This window comes from Natator depressus, chromosome 1 (genome assembly GCF_965152275.1).
Source record: "Natator depressus isolate rNatDep1 chromosome 1, rNatDep2.hap1, whole genome shotgun sequence".
Taxonomy (NCBI): domain Eukaryota; kingdom Metazoa; phylum Chordata; order Testudines; family Cheloniidae; genus Natator; species Natator depressus.
Window position 1 is genome coordinate 205,726,626 of NC_134234.1, and position 20,549 is coordinate 205,747,174.

The 20,549-nt window shown below is 45.0% G+C and overlaps 1 protein-coding gene across 1 annotated transcript in view; it reads left to right on the forward strand.

Annotated features, from left to right (window-relative positions):
- Window positions 1–12,451, forward strand: part of HAO2 (hydroxyacid oxidase 2) — a 31,647-nt gene extending 19,196 nt beyond the window's left edge. The window contains exons 6-8 of the mRNA XM_074975192.1: window positions 670–828; window positions 8,083–8,152; window positions 12,085–12,451. Coding sequence (XP_074831293.1) covers window positions 670–828; window positions 8,083–8,152; window positions 12,085–12,140 — 285 coding nt within the window. The 3' untranslated portion in view covers window positions 12,141–12,451. The remainder of the gene's footprint in view (window positions 1–669; window positions 829–8,082; window positions 8,153–12,084) is intronic.
- Window positions 12,452–20,549: the final 8,098 nt, after the last annotated feature.

The following is a 20,549-nucleotide window of genomic DNA, read 5'->3' on the forward strand; positions in this document are numbered from 1 at the left end:
CACCTTAAGTAGGGCAGCGAGTGTTTCTATGGCACATTCTACTGTATGTACTCATACAGTACGTACTAGGCCATGGTGGGTACACTGTCAATGCTCATTAAATAGTGGAACTAGTTGAAAATTTTCAAATAAACCTGTTTTTGCTGAAAAATTCCCTTTTTTCTCCCTCAGATTTTTTTTTGCAAATATTTTTATCTTTTATCATTTATTTTCTATTTTCAAAACAAGAAATTTTCAAAAATGGTTTCTTTTTACATTTTTAATTTTGGGGGGAAGAACCTGCATGCCATGTGATCAAAAATGCAATTTAAAAGTATTTCAAAAATGGAAAACAACAAAAATGTCCCACTATTCACTTTGTTATTTTTGTGTTTGTTTTGTTTTTTTAATCAGCACTAACAAATAAATCAAGTAATCATAACATGTTCATGACACTAGAAACTGGGATAAACGATTTGGCAAGTAGACTGGAGGACTGCATTTTTTTCTACAATTTAGAAACATATATATGGCATTTTGTATTATGAGGTGCATCATTAAATTTCAGTTTAAAAGAGCATAAGCAGTTATAGAAGGTCTTACATGTTTGTACCCCCTCCCTTCTCTTCTTATATCTTTCTCTAAGAATCAAAGGCTGAATTCTATGTAAAAGTATCTGTTTCTTTTCAGATTGATTCTCTGATTGAAATTGTAGACACAGTGCAAGATAGAGTTGAAGTTTATTTAGATGGTGGAATACGAACAGGAAGTGATGTATTAAAGGCACTGGCACTCGGAGCAAAATGTATCTTCATTGGAAGGCCAGCTTTATGGGGTCTGACCTACAAGGTGAATGAGGAAACGTGGGGTTTGTACATGCACTCATTCTCATATGCACAAACACTGGGTTACTGACAGAGCTGGTAGTGATATTTTTTCCTGTGAAAAAATTAAACAAGAATGAAATATTTTTAATTTTCATTGTAAAGTTTCTCTGAAAAATGTCAGGCTTTTGTTTTTTCAATGGAAACCCAAAACATTTACTCAAAACCAAATATTTCACACCGAATTACCAGTTTTGACAAAAATGCCATTTTCTGTCAATGGACATTTCTCTGGAAATTTTTTCACCAGCTCTAGTTACTGATAAAGGAAGAAGTTGCAGATAAGCAGTGTTCACCCTGAGTAAAAGACTCCAACTCTCCAGATGGTAGGTTACCTTGCTCTGTGACATAACTTTCCCAACTCTTGTGAGGAGTCTTGTGATTATTGAGAATTTCAGGGGTTTTTAAAAGTACATTTATAGCGCTCATGGCTATGAAGAGTGGTATGAAAATGTAAAATCAAAAGACTCAAAAACCAAAAAAGAAAAAGAAAAAAACCAAAATGTATTTATAAAAAAAATCATGACTTTTAAGCCATGGGTCTGCCTCATGATATATGGGTCTGCCTCATGATATATGAATGCCTGGGGTTGGCAGTACTGGTGATATAGAGACAGGTCTCCTCATTCAGCTATAAAGTTTAATAGCTCCATATTTAGATACATTTAGATTCATTTTGCCAAATATTTGTACCTGCTGAAACTGGTGGCATTGTAGTGTGGTGAAACATTTTGATGTTAAAGAGACAGTGAGTGCTAGATTTTGAAAGGTACAATATTTTGGCACCGAAAGATGGTGCCTAGTGGGGTTTTACAAAGTGCTTAAGTCACTTTGATAAATAGGACTTAGGTTCCCAAGTCACTTAGATTTTTTTTAATTTACCCAGGGTCACCTTACATTTTTTAAAAATTAAGTAACAAACAATCCAAGTTTTTGGTAAAGTATCCATCGTATAGCATGTCATGAAACCTTTTCTAAAACCACTGCTTTGTGCTACCATGTTGAAGTTTAAAAAGGTCTTTTGGGCTGGATCAACTACACTATCTTTTCTGTATGTGCTCAGGCCTGCTACCATTTCTATTCCAGTGTCAGTTTTGCTGCTCCAGCAATACTATCAAACTCAAGCATTCAAAAACAGTGAGCAGACCCCAAAAATCATAAGACTGGCTTAAATCATGAGATTTTGAAAAAATCTAGTAAAATCTGGGCTCTTTTTATTTGTCTTCTGGCTTTTGAACCTTTTGGGTTCACGTTTGCACAATCATGAGGGCTGGAAACATTTTTTCCTTTAAATGAAATCTAAGATTGTGATACAGTGTTGTGTTTCTAGCTACTGGGGCTTTCCGAAAAATAGCAGACTTGTGATAAACTTGCAAGAATTGGGAGCACTGCTTCTGTTGCCAGTAAATACTCTCTTAAAGGGATGTGGAAAAGGGTGTTGGTGAGCTCCGCGCCCCCCTCCCAGGCACTACATAAGAGTAACAGGTGGGATTTTCAGATTTGCCTCAGGAGTTAGGCACCCAACTCCCACTGAAGGGGAATGTGTGTTGGGTGCCTTGCTTCCCTAAAGTGCTTCTGAAGATCTCACTCAATGTAATTTTCTAGTGTATGAGACAGAAGATGTAAATGATGATCAGTGAAAGAGAGACATTGACATCAAATACTGTGAAATGTAAAACTGAAATTAGAGAAAAATAATTTTCTCTGATACCTTTCAGTTATGGTGATATAGAACAGTATAGAAAAAATAGGTGGACAAAATGTTCAAATGGAAATGTGATTCTCAAGTTGTTGGCACCACATTTACAGAAGAAAATGTACACTACACTATTTTTAGGATCCATAACTTTTATCTGAAAAACCTATATCTTCCAAAATGTAAAGTGCTCAAGACCTTATTGAGCACCCAACCGCTCCACCCCAGTAGACAGCCCAAGCAACAGAAGGCTGTCATTCAAGAAGTTTTAAAGTGGCCTTTTCCTTCCCTCCTACCCTCCTCCCACACCCCACCCAGGCTACCTTGTGAGTTATCTCCCTATTTTTATAATCAATTAATAAAGAATACATGTTTTTTAAATGATAGTGACTTTATTTCCTCTGCAAGCAAGCTGTGATCGAAGGGGGGAGGGCAGGTGGCTTACAGGGAATTTAGAGGCAACCAAGGGGGCGGGTTTTCATCCTCCCACCCCACCATAAACGTCTCCCCCTTACTCTCACAGAGATTGTGGAGCACACAGCAAGCAGCAATAACAATGGAAATATTGGTTTCGCTGTGGTCTGAGTGAGTTAGTAAACTGCGCCAGCGACCCTTTAAATGTCCAAATGCACACACTACCACCATTCTACACTTGCTCAGCTTATAGTTGAACAGATCCTTACTACTGTCCAGGGTGCCTGTTTACGGCTTCATAAGCCAGGGCATTATGGGGTAGGCTGGGTCCCCAATGATAACTATAGGCATTTCAACATCCCCAACAGTTATTTTCTGGTCTGGGAACTAAATCCCTTCCTTCAGCCATTTAAACAGACCAGAATTCCTGAAGACGCGAGCGTCACAAACCTTTCCCAGCCATCCCACATTGATGTTGGTGAAACGTCCCTTATGATCCACCAGTGCTTGCAGCACCATTGAAAAGTACCCCTTGCGGTTTAGGTACTGGCTGCCCTGGTGGTCCGGTCCCAAGACAGGGATATGCGTTCCGTCTATAGCCCCACCACAGTTAGGGAATCCCATTGCAGCAAAGCCATCCATAGAATCATAGAATATCAGAGTTGGAAGGGAATCTGGAGGTCATCTAGTCCAACCCCCTGCCCAGAGCAGGACCAATCCCCAACTAAATCATCCCAGCCAGGGCTTTGTCAAGCCTGACCTTAAAAACTTCTAAGGAAGGGGATCCACCACCTTCCTAGGTAACGCATTCCAGTGTTTCACCACCCTCCTAGTGAAAAAGTTTTTCCTAATATCCAACCTAAATCTCCCCCACTGCAACTTGAGACCATTACACCTTGTCCTGTCATCTGCTATCACTGAGAATAGTCTAGATCCATCCCCTTTGGAACCCCCTTTCAGGTAGTTGAAAGCAGCTATCAAATCCCCCCTCATTCTTCTCTTCCGTAGACTAAACAATCCCAGTTCCCTCAGCCTCTCCTCATAAGTCATGCGTTCCAGACCCCTAATAATTTTTGTTGCCCTTCGCTGGACTCTCTCCAATTTTTCCACATCCTTCTTGTAGTGTGGGGCCCAAAACTGAACACAGTACTCCAGATGAGGCCTCACCAATGTCGAATAAAGGGGAACGATCACGTCCCTCGATCTGCTGGCAATGCCCCTACTTATACACCCCAAAATGCCATTGGCCTTCTTGGCAACAAGGGCACACTGTTGATTGATATCCAGCTTCTCGTCCACCGTCACCCCTAGGTCCTTCTCTGCAGAACTGCTGCCTAGCCATTCGGTCCCTAGTCTGTAGCGGTGCATTGGATTCTTCCGTCCTAAGTGCAGGACTCTGCACTTGTCCTTGTTGAACCTCATCAGATTTCTTTTGGCCCAATCCTCCAATATGTCTAGGTCCCTCTGTATCCTATCCCTACCCTCCAGCATATCTACCACTCCTCCCAGTTTAGTGTCATCTGCAAACTTGCTGAGGGTGCAATCCACACCATCCTCCAGATCATTTATGAAGATATTGAACAAAACTGGCCTCAGGACCAACCCTTGGGGCACTCCGCTAGATACCGGCTACCAACTAGACATGGAGCCATTGATCACTACCCGTTGAGCCTGACAATCTAGCCAACTTTCTACCCACCTTGTAGTGCATCCATCCAGCCCATACTTCTTTAACTTGCTGACAAGAATACTGTGGGAGACCGTGTCAAAAGCTTTGCTAAAGTCATGGAACAACACGTCCACTGCTTTCCCCTCATCCACAGAGCCAGTTATCTCGTCATAGAAGGCAATTAGATTAGTCAGGAATGACTTGCCCTTGGTGAATCCATGCTGACTGTTCCTGATCACTTTCCTCTCCTCTAAGTGCTTCAGAATTGATTCCTTGAGGTCCTGCTCCATGATTTTTCCAGGGACTGAGGTGAGGCTGACTGGCCTGTAGTTCCCAGGATCCTCCTCCTTCCCTTTTTTAAAGATGGGCACTACATTAGCCTTTTTCCAGTCATCTGGGACCTCCCTCTATCGCCATGAGTTTTCAAAGATAATGGCCAATGGCTCTGCAATCACATCTGCCAATTCCTTTAGGACTCTCGGATGCAACGCATCCGGCCCCATGGACTTGTGCTCGTCCAGCTTTTCTAAAAAGTCCCGAACCACTTCTTTCTTCACAGAGGGCTGGTCACCTCCTCCCCATGCTGTGCTGCCCAGTGCAGTAGTCTGGGAGCTGACCTTGTTCGTGAAGACAGAGGCAAAAAAAGCATTGAGTACATTAGCTTTTTCCACATCCTCTGTCACTAGGTTGCCTCCCTCATTCAGTAAGGGGCCCACACTTTCCTTGGCTTTCTTCTTGTTGCCAACATACCTGAAGAAACCCTTCTTGTTACTCTTAACATCTCTCGCTAGCTGCAACTCCAGGTGTGATTTAGCCTTCCTGATTTCACTCCTGCATGGCCGAGCAATATCTTTATACTCATCCCTGGTCTTTTGTCCAATCTTCCACTTGTTGTAAGCCTCTTTTTTGTGTTTAAGATCAGCAAGGATTTCACTGTTAAGCCAAGCTGGTTGCCTGCCATATTTACTATTCTTTCTACACAGCGGGATGGTTTGTCCCTGTAACCTCAATAAGGATTCTTTAAAATACAGCCAGCTCTCCTGGACTCCTTTCCCCCTCATGTTATTCTCCCAGGGGATCCTGCCCATCAGTTCCCGGAGGGAGTCAAAGTCTGCTTTTCTGAAGTTCAGGGTCCGTATTCTGCTGCTTTCCTTTCTTCCTTGTGTCAGGATCCTGAACTCGACCATCTCATGGTCACTGCCTCCCAGGTTCCCATCCACTTTTGCTTCCCCTACTAATTCTTCCCAGTTTGTGAGCAGCAGGTCAAGAAGAGCTCCGCCCCTGTTTGGTTCCTCCAGCACTTGCACCAGGAAATTGTCCCCTACAGTTTCCAAAACTTCCTGGATTGTCTGTGCACCGCTGTATTGCTCTCCCAGCAGATATCAGGATGATTGAAGTCGCCCATGAGAACCAAGGCGTGCGATCTAGTAGCTTCTGCGAGTTGGTGGAAGAAAGCCTCGTCCACCTCATCCCCCTGGTCCGGTGGTCTATAGCAGACTCCCACCACGACATCACCCTTGTTGCTCATGCTTCTAAACTTAATCCAGAGACTCTCAGGTTTTTCTGCAGTTTCATACTTGAGCTCTGAGCAGTCATACTGCTCCCTTACATACAGTGCAACTCTCCCACCTTTTCTGGCCTCCCTGTCCTTCCTGAACAGTTTATACCCATCCATGACAGTACTCCAGTCATGTGAGTTATCCCACCAAGTTTCTGTTATTCCAATCACATCATAATTCCCTGACTTTGCCAGGACCTCCAGTTCTCCCTGCTGGTTTCCCAGGCTTTGTGCATTTATATATAGGCACTTGAGATAACCCGCTGATCGCCCCTCATTCTCAGTATGAGGCAGGAGCCCTCCCCTCTCACACGCTCCTGCTCGTGCTTCCTCCCGGTATACCGCTTCCCCACCTACCTCAGGGCTTTGGTCTCCTTCCCCCGGTGAACCTAGTTTAAAGCCCTCCTCACTAGGTTAGCCAGCCTGCTCATGAAGATGCTCTTCTCTCTCTTCGTTAGGTGGAGCCTGTCTCTGCCTAGCACTCCTCCTTCTTGGAACACCATCCCATGGTCAAAGAATCCAAAGCCTTCTCTCCGACACCACCTGCGTGGTGACACCCAGAGACACCACGCACACAGGGCATGGCCACACTGCAGCTTAGCCCGGGCTGTGACTTGGGTGTGAGCCCAAGCGCCCCTTCTGTCCACACACAAATTGGTCTGACCCGGGGCAGCGAGCACTTGGGACATGAGTCTTAGGATGCTGCCAGAGGGGTGGGCCAGAGCCTGAGTCCGGCTGTGACTCAGGTCCAAGCCCTGTCATTTTGTCGTGTGGCCGCAGCTCAAACCACAGACCTGAGTCAGAAGGTCTGCGCACTGCAGTATGGACCTGTTAGCACGGCTGTGAGACCCGGGCCCAGCGATGGCAAGCCCACGTTTACACATCCACTATGATTTGCACATTTCCCAGAGTCACTACCTTTGATAGCAGCAGCTCAATGATTGCGTGGGCTACTTGCATCACAGCAACCCCCACAGTAGATTTGCCCACTCCAAATTGATTACCAACTGACCAGTAGCTGTCTGGCGTTGCAAGCTTCCACAGGGCTATTGCCACTCGTTTGTGAACTATGAGGGCTGCTCTCATCTTGGTATTCTTGCGCTTCAGGGCAGGGGAAAGCAAGTCACAAAACTTTCCATGAAAGTGCCCTTACGCATGTGAAAGTTTCGGAGCCACTGAGAATCATCCCAAACCTGCAACACTATGCGGTCCCACCACTCTGTGCTTGTTTCCTGTGCCCAGAATCAGCGTTCCACGGCATGAGTCTGCCCCAGTAACACCATGATCTCCAAATTGCTGAGGACCGCGGTATTAGAGAAATCTGTGTTCATGTCCTCATCACTCTCGTCACCGTGCTGCTGTTGCCTCCTCACCTGGTTTTTTGGGTGCTGGTTGTGCATAAACTGCACGATAATGTGCGAGATGTTTACAATGGTCATAACTGCTGCGGTGAGCTGAATGGTGAGCTCCATGCTTGCCGTGCTATGGCGTCTGCTCGGGCAATCCAGGGAAAAGGGTGCAAAATGATTGTTTGCTGTTGCTTTCACGGAGGGAGGGAGGGTTGACTGACAATATTTACCCATAACCACCCATGACAATTTTTTGGCCCCATCAGGCATTGGGAGCTCAGCGCAGAATTCCAACGGGCAGCGGGAACTGTGGGATAGCTACCCACAGTGCACCGCTCAGAATGTCGACGCTTGCCACCGTACTGTGGACGCACACCGCCGAATTAATGTGCTTAAGTGTGGACACATGCACTCAACTTTATACAATCTGTTCCCAAAAATCGACTTCTGTAAAGTCAGAGTAATTTCGTAGTGTAGACATGGCCTCGGTGACTGCATTCCTCTTACCTTCACTGCTTTCTCTGATTGAATAGGGCGAAGAAGGACTTCGAGAAGTTTTGCAGATTTTACATGATGAATTTCGTTTGTCAATGGCCCTGACTGGTAAGATTTTTTTGCTATTTGATTAGTAATTGATGAGAAGCAGTATTGCCACCTTAGAGTGAGCACAAAGGCGCCACATGCAAACAGATGGATCAAATCAAAGTGAGGGGGTTTGTAAAAGGGCCGCGTAGTGCAGGGGTGGGCAAACTATGGCTCGTGGGCCACATCCGGCCCGCGGGACCGTCCTGCCTGGCCCCTGAGCTCCCAGCCGGGGAGGCTAGCCCCCGGCCCCTCCCCCGCTGTCCCCCGTCCTTCACAGCTACGCCGTCGCGCAGGCAGGGCGGCTTGTGCCCGCCCACCTCCCAGGCTTTCAAATAAGCCTGTCCTGCTGCTCTGAACAGTCTGGTAAGGGTAGGGGTATGGGGGGAGGGCAGGAGGTCCCAGGGGGCAGTCGGGGACAGGGGGCGGTTGGATGTGGCGGAGGTTTGGGGGGGGGCAGTCAGGATACAGGGAGCAGGGGGATTGGTTAGGGGGTGGGGTCCCGGGATTCGGGGGGGGGGACAGGGAGCAGGGGGGGTTGGATAGGGGGTGGGGTACCGGGGGGGTGGTTAGGGGTGGGGGATCCCGGGAGGGGGCAGTCAGGGGACAAGGAGCAGGGGGGCTTGGATGGGTTGGATGTTCTGAGGGGGGCAGTCAGGGGGAGGAGGCCAGGCTATATCGGGAGGCACAGCCTTCCCTACCCAGCCCTCCATACCGTTTCGCAACCCTGATGTGACCCTCGGGCCAAAAAGTTTGCCCACCCTTGGTTCTGTGCAACAAAAATAATTCTATTCACAGGATTTCAGGCTGGGAACCTGTTGCTTTATATGAATGCATCAAAACAGAGTGGGTAGAAAAACTCTCACTGAGTCAAATAGGAAGTAAGGCAGGGGTACAGCCTGGCTCCATCCCATAGTACTCTGGGTAACCCAATTAACCCTATCATGTAAGCACCTGAAGGATAATAGGGTTATAAGGAATAGTCAGCATGGATTTGTCATGCCAAATCAACTTACTTTCCTTCTTTGACAAGGTTACTGGCCTAGTGAATGGGGAGAAGCCCTAGGCATGATATACCTTGATCTTAGCAAGGCTTTTGACACGGTTCTGAATTTTCATAAGCCAACCAGGGAAATATGGTCTAGATGAAATTACTATAAGGTGGGTGCACAACTGTAGAATGTATGCAAAAAGTGCTTTTCAATGACTTGTTGTCCAACTAGGAGGGCACATCTAGTGGAGTCTCACAGGGGTCAGTCCTAGGTCTAGCACTATTCAATATTTTCATTAATGACTTGGATAATGGAGAGGAGAATATGCTTATAAAATTTACAGATCACACCAAGCAGGGAGGGGTTGCAAGCACTTTGGAGGACAGGTTTAAAATTCAAAATGACCATGACAAATTGGACAATTGTTCTGCATTCAACATGATAAAATCCAACAAAGACAAGTGCAAAGTACTTCACTTAGGAAGGAAAAATCAAATACACAATGACAAAATGAGGAATAACTATGAAGATGGTCGTACTGCTGAAAAGGATCTGGGGGTTATAGCAGTTCACAAACTGAATATGAGGGAATGAGTTGTCAATGGGATGCAGCTGCAAAAAGGGCTAATATGATTCTGAGGTGTATTAACAGGAGTGTTGTATGTAAGACACAGGAGATAATTGTCCCGCTCTACTCAGCACTGGTGTGGTTCCAGCTGGAGTCCTGTGTCCAATTCTGGGCACCACACTTTAGAAAAGATTGGACAAAGTAGAAAAAGTACAGAGGAGAGCAACAAAAATGATAGAAGGTTTAGAAAACCTGACCAATGAGGAAAGGTTAAAAAAACTGTGCATATTTAGTCTTGAGACAAGAAGACTGAGGGAGGACTTAATAACAGTCTTCCAATATGAAAATGGCTGTTATAAAGAGGACGGTGATCAATGTTCTCCATAACCACTGAAGGTAGCACAAGATGTGATTGGCTTAATCTGCAGCGTGGGAGATTTAGGTTAGATATTAGGAAAAACTTTCTAACTCTAAGGGTAGCTAAGCTCTGGAACAGGCTTCCGAGGGAGGATGTGGTCCCCATCATTGGAAGCTTTTAAAAATAAGTAGGAGAAACACCTGTCAGCAATGATCTAGGTTTACTTGGCCCTGCAACAGTGCAGGGGACTGGGCTTGATGACTACTCGAGGTCCCTTCCAGTCTTCCATTTCTATGATTCTGTGACCACTTTACTACAAGGGTATAGAGGTTAGATCAGAGGACTGGGGATCAGGATTAAAGCATTAGAACCATGCTGGTTTCAGTTAGGGTTCATGAAAACCCCTTTTCATTTTTGCTTCCCATGGGTTCACACACTTTGCGTTTTGTGTACCAATGGAATCAAAATGTCAGTGAGAAAGTGGGCTGAAGGTACTTTTTCACCTGGTTTGGGTTGAAACCAAGCAAAACCACTGACCAATGCTAAGCAAAAATTGGAATTTCCATCCTGCAGGAAATTCTGATATTTCAACATTTCGTTTCATCCTAAATTGGAATGCACCGTAGTTCACTAGTACCGTCGCTCAGGCGGCAGCAGTGCATATTGCAGCGCTGATGGTGTTGGTTGTTACAATTGCATATAATATGATTTATTTTTATCTTTTTCCTTTAAAAAAACAAAGAATTTACAACCTGGAAGTTACATTCAAAGTAAATTATGTAGTTTGCAAAGTCAAGTGCTTGAACGTTAGGAAATGCCAGAATTAAGGATGTCCATGCCACCTTAATTTGGCCCCCTTGTGCTTATGGATTCTGATAGATTTAACTGCCTCATCACAGACTGTACTGTTTTTGCACAGGATCCATGTCTCATTCAGTGCACAGCATGGGTGATGCTGAGGGAATGAGACAGCTGCTCAGTACTTTTTTTTGTGATTTCTGGTCAATGTGTGGCCCCAGGCCTTGTTTACTGCACACCGTCCAAACCCCGGACTGGACACACAATTATTTATTTCCTCATGGACTTTTCTGTGGCCCTCACCATCGTAGTATTGGAATGTTTTGAGAACATTAATTTCCCTGTAAGAGAAGAAAATATCGTCACCTCCACTTTACACATGGGAGAACAGAAACAAACAAACAAAGACAACACATTGAAACTTTGGCAAGGCCTAGAAATCCGTGATCATTCCACCAGAGCACACAACCTTACTGCCAAAAAGATTGAGCATCCACTACTTTCATTAACATCAGTTACAGTCAGGAATGCTCAGGAGTTTGAAAATCACACCCCAGGTATCTCAAGTTAGGCTTGCAGAAAATAAGAGAGACACAATTATTGGCCACCTGCAAAACTTTTCGTTTAAGTCTATTTGCACAGCATTATAGCGGAAGTCTGCCAGCTGGCCAGGGATAAAAATCCAGATCTGGGCAGTATTCAACTGTCTTAAGTATGAGCCCATCCTTTCCTTGCCTGCATGTGTTTGCCTCTACACCATCCATCCTGTGCACTGCGTGAGGCATTTTTGCCTGTGGAAATAATAGTACAGTATGTGATCACGTACTTAAAGACTGTACCATAATGCATGTGCCCAAGGGGGCCAAATTTAAATTATGCAGTCAGTCTTAATTCTGGCATTTCCTAACTTTTGAGTGCTTGATTTTTGAAAACTTAACATTATTTATAAAGTAGGTTTTTGGCATGTAATTATTATTTATGGTACATTAGTGTCTAGAATCCTCAACATGCTAGGTGCTATACCTACACATAGAAAACTCTGGCGAGTTTACAAGCTAAAACAAGAGTTTTATTGTCCCCATTTTATAGATGGAGAACTGAGACAGAGTAAGTGGCTTGCTCATGGTCACACAGGAAGTCTATAGCACAGCCAGACCTCCCAAGACTTAGCTCAGTGCCTTAATCATAGACCATTCTTTCTCTCAATCGTCATTTTTAACCCTGTATTTTATTTCAGGCTGTCAAAGTGTCTCAGAAATCGGACGAAACCTGGTTCAGTTCTCCAAGCTTTAAATGGTTCATGCAATGTCCACCAACCAGACACATGGAAGCAGCTCCTGATAACTATCAAAGCTCTGAGTGTCCTCAGTAACAGACTCCCAGCTGTGTAACCTTCCCACTGTCCCCCGACAAGCACCCCCCGTTCCCCTATGAGCTGTTGAAATGTCCTCCCCCACATAAAAACAAGTGAAACTATCAGGATGTGTGCATAACATCGCTGCATGTCCTTATCATCACAACCCCCACCCCCCTCCACACACACCCTACCCAGACCCCCTCTACTTTAAGGCTAAGCTTGGACACAGCAGGGGTCAGGCCTTATTTCTGTATAGAGCACCATGCATACCTATGGCTCTGTATAAATAATCGTTTGGTCACCCTGTGGTCTCCTTATTTGTGGATCAGTGCAGCCATATGGGGTCGCTGAATAATGATACTGGCATAAGCTTAGTTTAACAACAGATATTTATTTTTGGAATAGGATACAGAACATCCTGCTGCTGGTACAAATAGTTTCCATCTCTCCCTGAGGCAGAAAATACACTCTTCTATTTCCTCTCAGAGTTACTTCTCGAGACGCGGTCTTTCCATCCTGTCTGGGAGGAGCCACCGCCTTTGGGGTCTGCCTGTGGCTGTGCCATGCACACAGACCCAACCAGCACAGTGCCTCTGTTAAATAACTAATAATAATGAGCTATCTTTTTACCACTCTTCCCATGTTCTTTTTCTCTATCCCCTGTTTCTCCCTTCCCACAATTGTCTTCTTCCCTTCCATCCCACCTCACCCAGAGTATAGCCGTTTGCTACTTTCCCCCTGTATCATCCCTCTTCCTCCTTTCTTCTATACCCCACTTTGGGACTGTCCGTAAATTACATCATGCATTAATGGCTGGGAGGGTGGGTCTTTAATTTTGTGTGTTTGTTTCAGTGTTACAAGTGGTAGGTGGGTCTTGAAAAATCAATAAAAAATGTGTTATGTAATTTATGGACAGACCTTTCTCTCCCTCCATGTCTTCTGTCTCCCCTCTGCCCAGAATGTTGTTTCTTTATTTCCTTTTGTCTTCCCCCTATGTTCTCTCTCTTCCTTCTTTCAGGAACAAGACATTCCATCCTTTTAAATTATCCAGAGGCTGTTGACTGGGATGATGCTTCTTCCCACTTATTGTCACATTTTGCTTTTTAGGCCTTGGCTACCTGCAGAGTTGCATGGGTTGAACTAAAGTTGATAATTTATATTGATATAGTTACAGTGATGAAAACCCATGTGGACACATATTTTGTTGTAAGTGGGACTTACTTTGGTCTAGCTTAAGTCAGCTGGGAATTGGTTTAAACTAAACTGAAATAAGCCAATATACACCAAAATAAAGAATGTTCACAGGGTTTTAAGTGAACTGGGTTAACTAACTGTGATGATTCTCATTTGATGGTTCTCAGGGTGCCCAGGACTATGAGTCTCCTCATTACCCCCTGCCTCTAGCAGGAGGTAGCCTAGCTTGTGCTAGCTGGGTGTTAGCTCCCTAATGCCACCAGCCTTTCAGTCACTCAAGCACTGTCCTCCGGGCTATGACAGACCTGTCTTCCCTTGCAGGTTAACTGTAGGTGTACCCCAGTCCCTGAGTCCCTTTGAATCATTCCCCTGTGATACCCAGCCCTTGACACTGGCTACTCACAGAAATCCCAGATCCTTTCCCCCCCAAGAGAGCAGTGTAACCCAGTTTATTAATTTTACCTTAAATCACCACTCCTGTATAACACACAACACTTGTGAGCACTTAAAATAAAACAAAAGAAGGTTTATTTAAGAAAGAATAGAGACAAGAGAGAGTGGTGGAAACAAATGGTTACAATATAAAACAAAATCATAAAATGTGAACCAGGATCTATACTTATTCATGGTTACTTCTCCTATCTAATAAAGTAGGGTTTCCCCCACCTCCACCTCCCAAAATTCACAAATTCTGTTGCGGAGCTGGTTGGATTCACAAGAACCAGAATCCAGTTTTTCATGAGAACATCTCAGTACCTGTGAGAAAACATCCCTGCTCCCCAAGATGACTCTTCAGTGAAAGGATGCAGAGGGTCTTTCCCCCTCCTCTGGTATACTGAAACAGGCTTTTGTCTTTATTCGTAAACAGGGTGAACCTCTGTCTGTTGTAATGTTCCTTTTCTATCTTCCAGTGGTTTTGATTGTTTGCACATTAATACATGTCCCTAGAAGCCTTTCTCCTTTCCCTTCCTTCCACATTTGCCACACACTTGGTGCCAGGGCAGAGGGATGGAGGCATCCACAGGGGAGGGATTCAGCATGAGGACTGCATGAGGCACATTTGCCCTATCCTGCCACTCATAGGGCCTGATTGCATGGGCCACCCAACCATAGAGTTGTCCAAGCTGCTCCTGGAATGCAGGGCAGGGTACTGCAGAGGGAACACAGGCCATGGTGTGGGTGCAACAGGAGCCAGGACTCTTGCAGATAGTAGAGACAGCAACTGCTCAGCCAGCTCTTTCTCTGTTGTGCTCAGTCTTCCTCCCTTAACCATTGTACCTGTTCAAGGAACTGCAAAGTGAGGGCCTGCTCCTGCATCACTACCCTGTCCTCAAGGCACAAAGCTAGCCTCAGTCTTTTCCACTTGCCTTCTACATGTCTTTCCTCTTGTCACCAGTCCCTTTGCCTTTGGTACTCGACCTGGTTGTTGAGTCCTGTCCAGAACTTCAATCACAAGTTCATCCCAGAAATCCTTCCTCTTGGAATGGTCTGTGAAGGTACGATGAGCCCTCTGCCGTGAGGGCGAGCTGTGGAGGTTCTGAAGCCTGTAGAGGTCGAGGGGCCTGCAATAGGAGAAGACACTGAGGGTTACTGTCTCAAATGTGTCAGTGCAGGAGCACAGAAACAATTGTTATGGACTTTCCAGGGGAGAAAATGTTACTTTTGGAACCTGAACTTCAGTGTATTGGCAGAGGGCTGCTTTAGACCACAGAGGCTCACTGGAAACAGCCAGATTAAAGACATGCTGAGAGAATGGTATGTTAAAAATCACAACTTTAATAAAAAAATCAACAAAATGGAGTTTTGGGGGAGGTTGGTCGCCATGCTGCATAAGCCTTTTCTATCACTTCAGGCTTTGGACGTTCTGGAGGCCATAACAGTTCTTGTGGTGCCCAATTGGCAAAGAGAGGTGTTATTCCAAGCTGCTGGTGGGAAACCAGGTGTGTTTGTCACTGAAGTATTCAAATGTATGGCGACTGAACAGCACATCTATGCGTGGCATTGTTACCCGGGGTTCTTTCAACCCAAAGCTGTCAGTAACTTTTACTCTATGCAAGGTGGTGTCAGGAAATAAATCAGGGGAGGCACGGCTGTCCGACCGATAGATGGCTGGCACAGACAGGACAACACAAGACTGCTTTCACTTAAAGATAAACTTTACTTAGTCTCAAGCACTTACACACACATCTGCAATAGGTTAGTAAAACACCCCCAACCCTCGATAATTACCGAAGCTGAGTGTGGCTCTCAAGTGGCACAGCGGCAGCCCATCTGCCAGTGGGGAACACAAGATGCATCCAGAGGGAGAGTCCAGTCCCAAAGAGTCCTCCCTACTTCAAGCTTTCCCCCCTTATTGATACATTAGTAATAGAATGACATGTCCCTTAAAGAAAACTTGTTAAACAAGCAGTTTCAATGGTCAAGCAAGAGGCTTTCATCTGATTATTGATTAACCAGGTGTGGGTTTTTCCAGAGTTTGCAGCCTTGAGGCCCCAACAGACATTCCTGGGGCACATCCTGCCCTTCTAAAATGCACCTATCAGCAACTTCAACACAATCCTTATCAGGAAGAACGCAGGGTCAAGCTGCCCTTTCTGTGGCACCCAAAACCCCCTCCTCTCCTGCCTTGGTCAAGCTGAGGCTGTGACATGGCCAATTTACAGCCTGCTGACTTGGCTTCTTTTGGCAATAAGACATCATGGTTTCAGGCACTTTACTGGTTGCCAAAATCTCCCCGTACAGAGTGGGCTGGTGAGCTACTGAGGTGGCCCTGGAAAATACACCCTTCCTCGAAATATGACTACCTATCTGGAGTTCCTGCTACGGGAAAAGTTTGCAGCTACTAGTGCCTGGGATTGGGTCACAATTCATGAGGGAATCAACAGGATACGGCATTATCTTCCAAATGATTTAGTGCCTCCCCATGGCTTCCAATACAGTCTGTTAGGACTACATGCAAACACACAGAACTCCATTGCCATCCCTCTTTCCTCCCCCACAGCAAATTTCTGGACTGAATTCAAACTCCAGTCATATTTGGGACTAATGATTTCATCACCAATGGAAAGCCTGGACTGCATTTAACAGAAATGCACTACGTGTGAACCCTTCCCTCTCCCGTCTCCTTCCCCGCATATAGTTCAGTCTTTTCAGGCAGCTCGTTACACTGTTGGGTTGGTCTCAAGCATTGTACATACGGGGAATGTAATATAAGATTCTCATTCTAACAAACCGGAATGTACTAGCAAAACTGCGTGCCTTAAATATTCTCTTTTACATGCTCGTTTTACTGTTTGTGTTTCCCGGTCTCCATTTTGAATTCCACGTGGTGGGTGGAGAGTGAGGGGATGCCAAGGTGCTGGCATGCAATCCACCATTAGCAGATACATGCTGCTACCCAGGGCTTATATCTTTTGCACTGGTTCTTAGAGCAGAAATCCCTCCTGTTCCTATATTAATAAATACAAAAATGGAGCCAGAAACTTACCAGCCTCTAGGTAGCTTTTCCCTCTTCTGTTTCTCATACCAGTCCCGCAGTTGGCTGTTCCTTTGGTGGGGGGACCAAAAAGTTCTTCCGAGCAGGGCCCCAGGATGTGCTGCAGCTGCTCCTGCACCAAAGCCTCCTCTAGGACCCAGCAAAGTCTTTTTATTTGCCACATTTGGTGCCTGCTTGTACCCATCGATTCCCATGCTGGCTTCTTGGGCCAGCAGGACGCCATCCCAGCTGATCAGGTCATTGTACACTGCTGGTGACGCCGTGCTTGGCGCAGTGCCCAGCACCCAGTCAAACTCATCATAAAACCGGCACGATGTTGGTGAGTTGCCAGAGATGCAGTTTTGGTCCCTGGTTTTCAGGTACTCAGTCTTGAGTCACTGAATCAGTTCTCTGTGCTCGTCATGGTCTGTTAAATTTCCAATGCTGCCAGCATCTTTGCTATTGGCTGGTATAAATGGTCATTCCTGCTTCTCTTACTAAAATCCACTGTTTTGCTGGCCTCACAAATTAATTTAAATCTGGCTGTGTGTCCAAAACCATGAAGCAGCGTGCTTTGTAGGGCTCAGTCTGGTCAATATCCATTGCAAATGCTGAAGGTTCTCCTCAGGTGTGTTTGCAGCTTGCAATCAGAATAAAATGGAAGAGTTAAATGTCAGGCTGCTGCATTGAAACAGGGTTGGTGGGGGGTGGGGGGAGTCCATTTCCCTGGAGTCGACTTGATTCTTGGGAGAGAGAGGACAAGGAAGTTGTCCCACAGCATTCTGGGATACTATTAGCAGACTCCAAGGACCTGAGTCTGGGTGGGGACTGCATCTACACTGAAAAAGGATAGCGCTCGAACCCTTGGTCCTGCCTTGACTCATGCTCAGACCCTCCACCCTGGTGGGATTCTAGGAGCTGGAGTCTGAGACCAATTTCAAGAGCTTTGTGTCTATGGAAGGTGGGTTGGGGCTTGAGCCCGAGTCTGCGCTTACATTGCTTTGTAGATATACCTTTAAGACATGTCTACATTGCAGTAAAACACCTGCAGCTGGAAGGTCAGCTGACTCGGGCTCATGGGGCTCAGACTGCAGGGCTATAAAACTGCGGTATAGATGTTTGGGCTTGGGCTGGAGCCCAGGCTTCGGTACCCTATGAGGCGGAAGTATGTCTCTGTCTTCCCATGTTGACATCACATCCTCATGTTGATTACATATGAACTGAGGCAAGTGAATAAACATTCTTTATCTGACAGAAAACTTCATTTGTCAACTTTGCCTGTAAAACATATTTTAGGAACATATCTTCAGCACAGATACATGACTCCTTAAATATCCCCTGTACATATACCATGACGTGATTATGAGGCTCAGGGTGATGTAAATTGCCACTCGACATCTCACATGACCCTTTTTGGATAAATACTATGAAAGTATGTGTAAGGTGTCGTGAGTTTGTCAAGCCTAATACAAGTTGCTGTTACAGAAAATTGAATCCTTTGCCAGTGGACACTGAGGAGTTCTCTTGGGCACAGTGACCTTGACTAATTCTCTAAACCAGTCAATAGGCGGCCCATGGGTCAAATCCGGACCGCCAGTTACTTTTGAACAGATTGCAAAATCTTTTTATTTACTTATTATGATCATTAGAGCTGGTTTTTTTAAATTATTTTTACCCTCTCATTCTCTCACAATGAGATCTCCATGACATTGCATTGTGAATTAATGATTGACTGGTTCTCCTTAATTCCTTATTTGCTTAATTTGAGCTATCAGTTTCTGCCAATAAAAAACAGAGAGCATGTTTCTTTGTAAAAAAATTACATTTTCCACTTTACATTCATAGGCTCATTTACACTGTTGAAAGCTGCAGTCCTGCCTCCAGCATTTTCAATGTCTAACGGCACTGGGTTTAAACATGGCAGCAAAAAAAAGGGAAGTTGACACCGAAAACCATTCATTTAAAGAATGCTTACTGTTTTATTTTGCCACAATGTCCAAAGGCTTGACTAGTATGTTTAATTTGTACAGAGCCTGTGGCTGTTGTTAAAAGTGGGAACATCATATGGCACTATGAAACAAAGCACATGGATTTTGACCATAAGTATCCACTGGGTTCTTGTTTAAGCTCAGACTAGATTGCTTCATTAAAAGATGAATATTTTCAGGGCAGAAATATTATTTCAAAGGCTACTTGTGCTCAGGAAAAGGCAACTGAAGCTTCTCTGAGGTGTCTGTGGGTAATGGCAAAACACAGGAAACCTTTTACCGATGCGATCCTTATTAAGCAGTGTATGGTTACTTCAGCGGAAACCCTCTTTGTGGAGAAGAAAGACATTGTTGACACCTTCAGACAACTGCCGCTCTCAGCACAGCAGTTATTAGGCGCACTGAGATGATGGCAAAAGACGTTTTCCAGCAGTTGGGTGAGAAACAAAATGGGAAGATTTTCCGTGGCAGTGGCCAAGTCCTGTGATATCAGGCACACAGCACAGCTAGCGCTATACGTCTGTTTCTTTATGGAGCTAAATTTGTGGAGTATTTATACGGCCTAACAATCGCGCAGCAGGTGAGCCTTTGTTTATTCTGTTCAAACTTTTTTGTCTAATGAAGGTTTTGATGTGACTCAGATTGTGTCAATTACAACAGATGGTGCTTCTTCCATGATTGGTACTCACTGATCACTTGTGAATCATCTGCCAGACCTGAACCCCGGTCTGATCTCCTATCAATGTGTAAACCATCAAACCACACTTTGTGCAAAGCTTAGCAATGAGCATGTTAATGTAATATCAGTGGTGATTAAACCTGTCAACTTCCTTCAGTCCAAGTCAGCACTGCAACACATACAGTGCCAAAGTTTCTTTCAGATGTATCTGCTGGTTACTATGACCTGTTGATTCATAATGACATCTGCTGGCTGAGCAGAGGGCAAGTACTAAGAAGGCTGTGGGAAATTTGAGTTCATGTGGAAGAATATCTACATAACATTCCAGGGGAAAAGGCAGAAGAGCGACATGCATTTTTGATGGATGCCACAAGCCTGAGCATCCTCGCCTTCCTTGCTGATTTGACAGGCCACTTCAATTATTTCAACTTAAAGCTACAGGGGCAAAATCTCAGTGTAGTGGAGCTACACAGCAGTGTCACTTCATTTGAAAACAAACTGAGTCGCTGCAAAAGTGATTTGGAAACGGGTAAGAAGCTGCATTTCCCGACACTGCTAAGCAGTGAATCAGATGGCATCATTTCTGGACAGAATCATAGAATATCAAGATTGGAAGGGACCTCAGGAGGTCATCTAGTCCAACCCCCTGCTCAAAGCAGGACCGATCCCCAGTTTTTGCTCCAAATCCCTAAATGGCCCCCTCAAGGATTGAACTCACAACCCTGGGTTTAGCAGGCCAATGCTCAAACCACTGAGCTATCGCTCCTCCCCCCTGCCCTGGTCTCTTCAAAACTTCCAGCAGAGGTTCCAAGAATTTTAAAATGTTAAAGATGGCATCCTGTTTGTAAGGAACACAGCTGTGGTACAAGCAAATGGCAATCAAGCAAAAGCATCATTTTCATATGTTGAAAAAGCAAAACTACAGCTGGAGCTTACTGATTTACAAGCGGATGAAGAGCTTATGGTGTGGCACACTGAAAGTACATCTGAAACTCTCTGGAAAACCTTT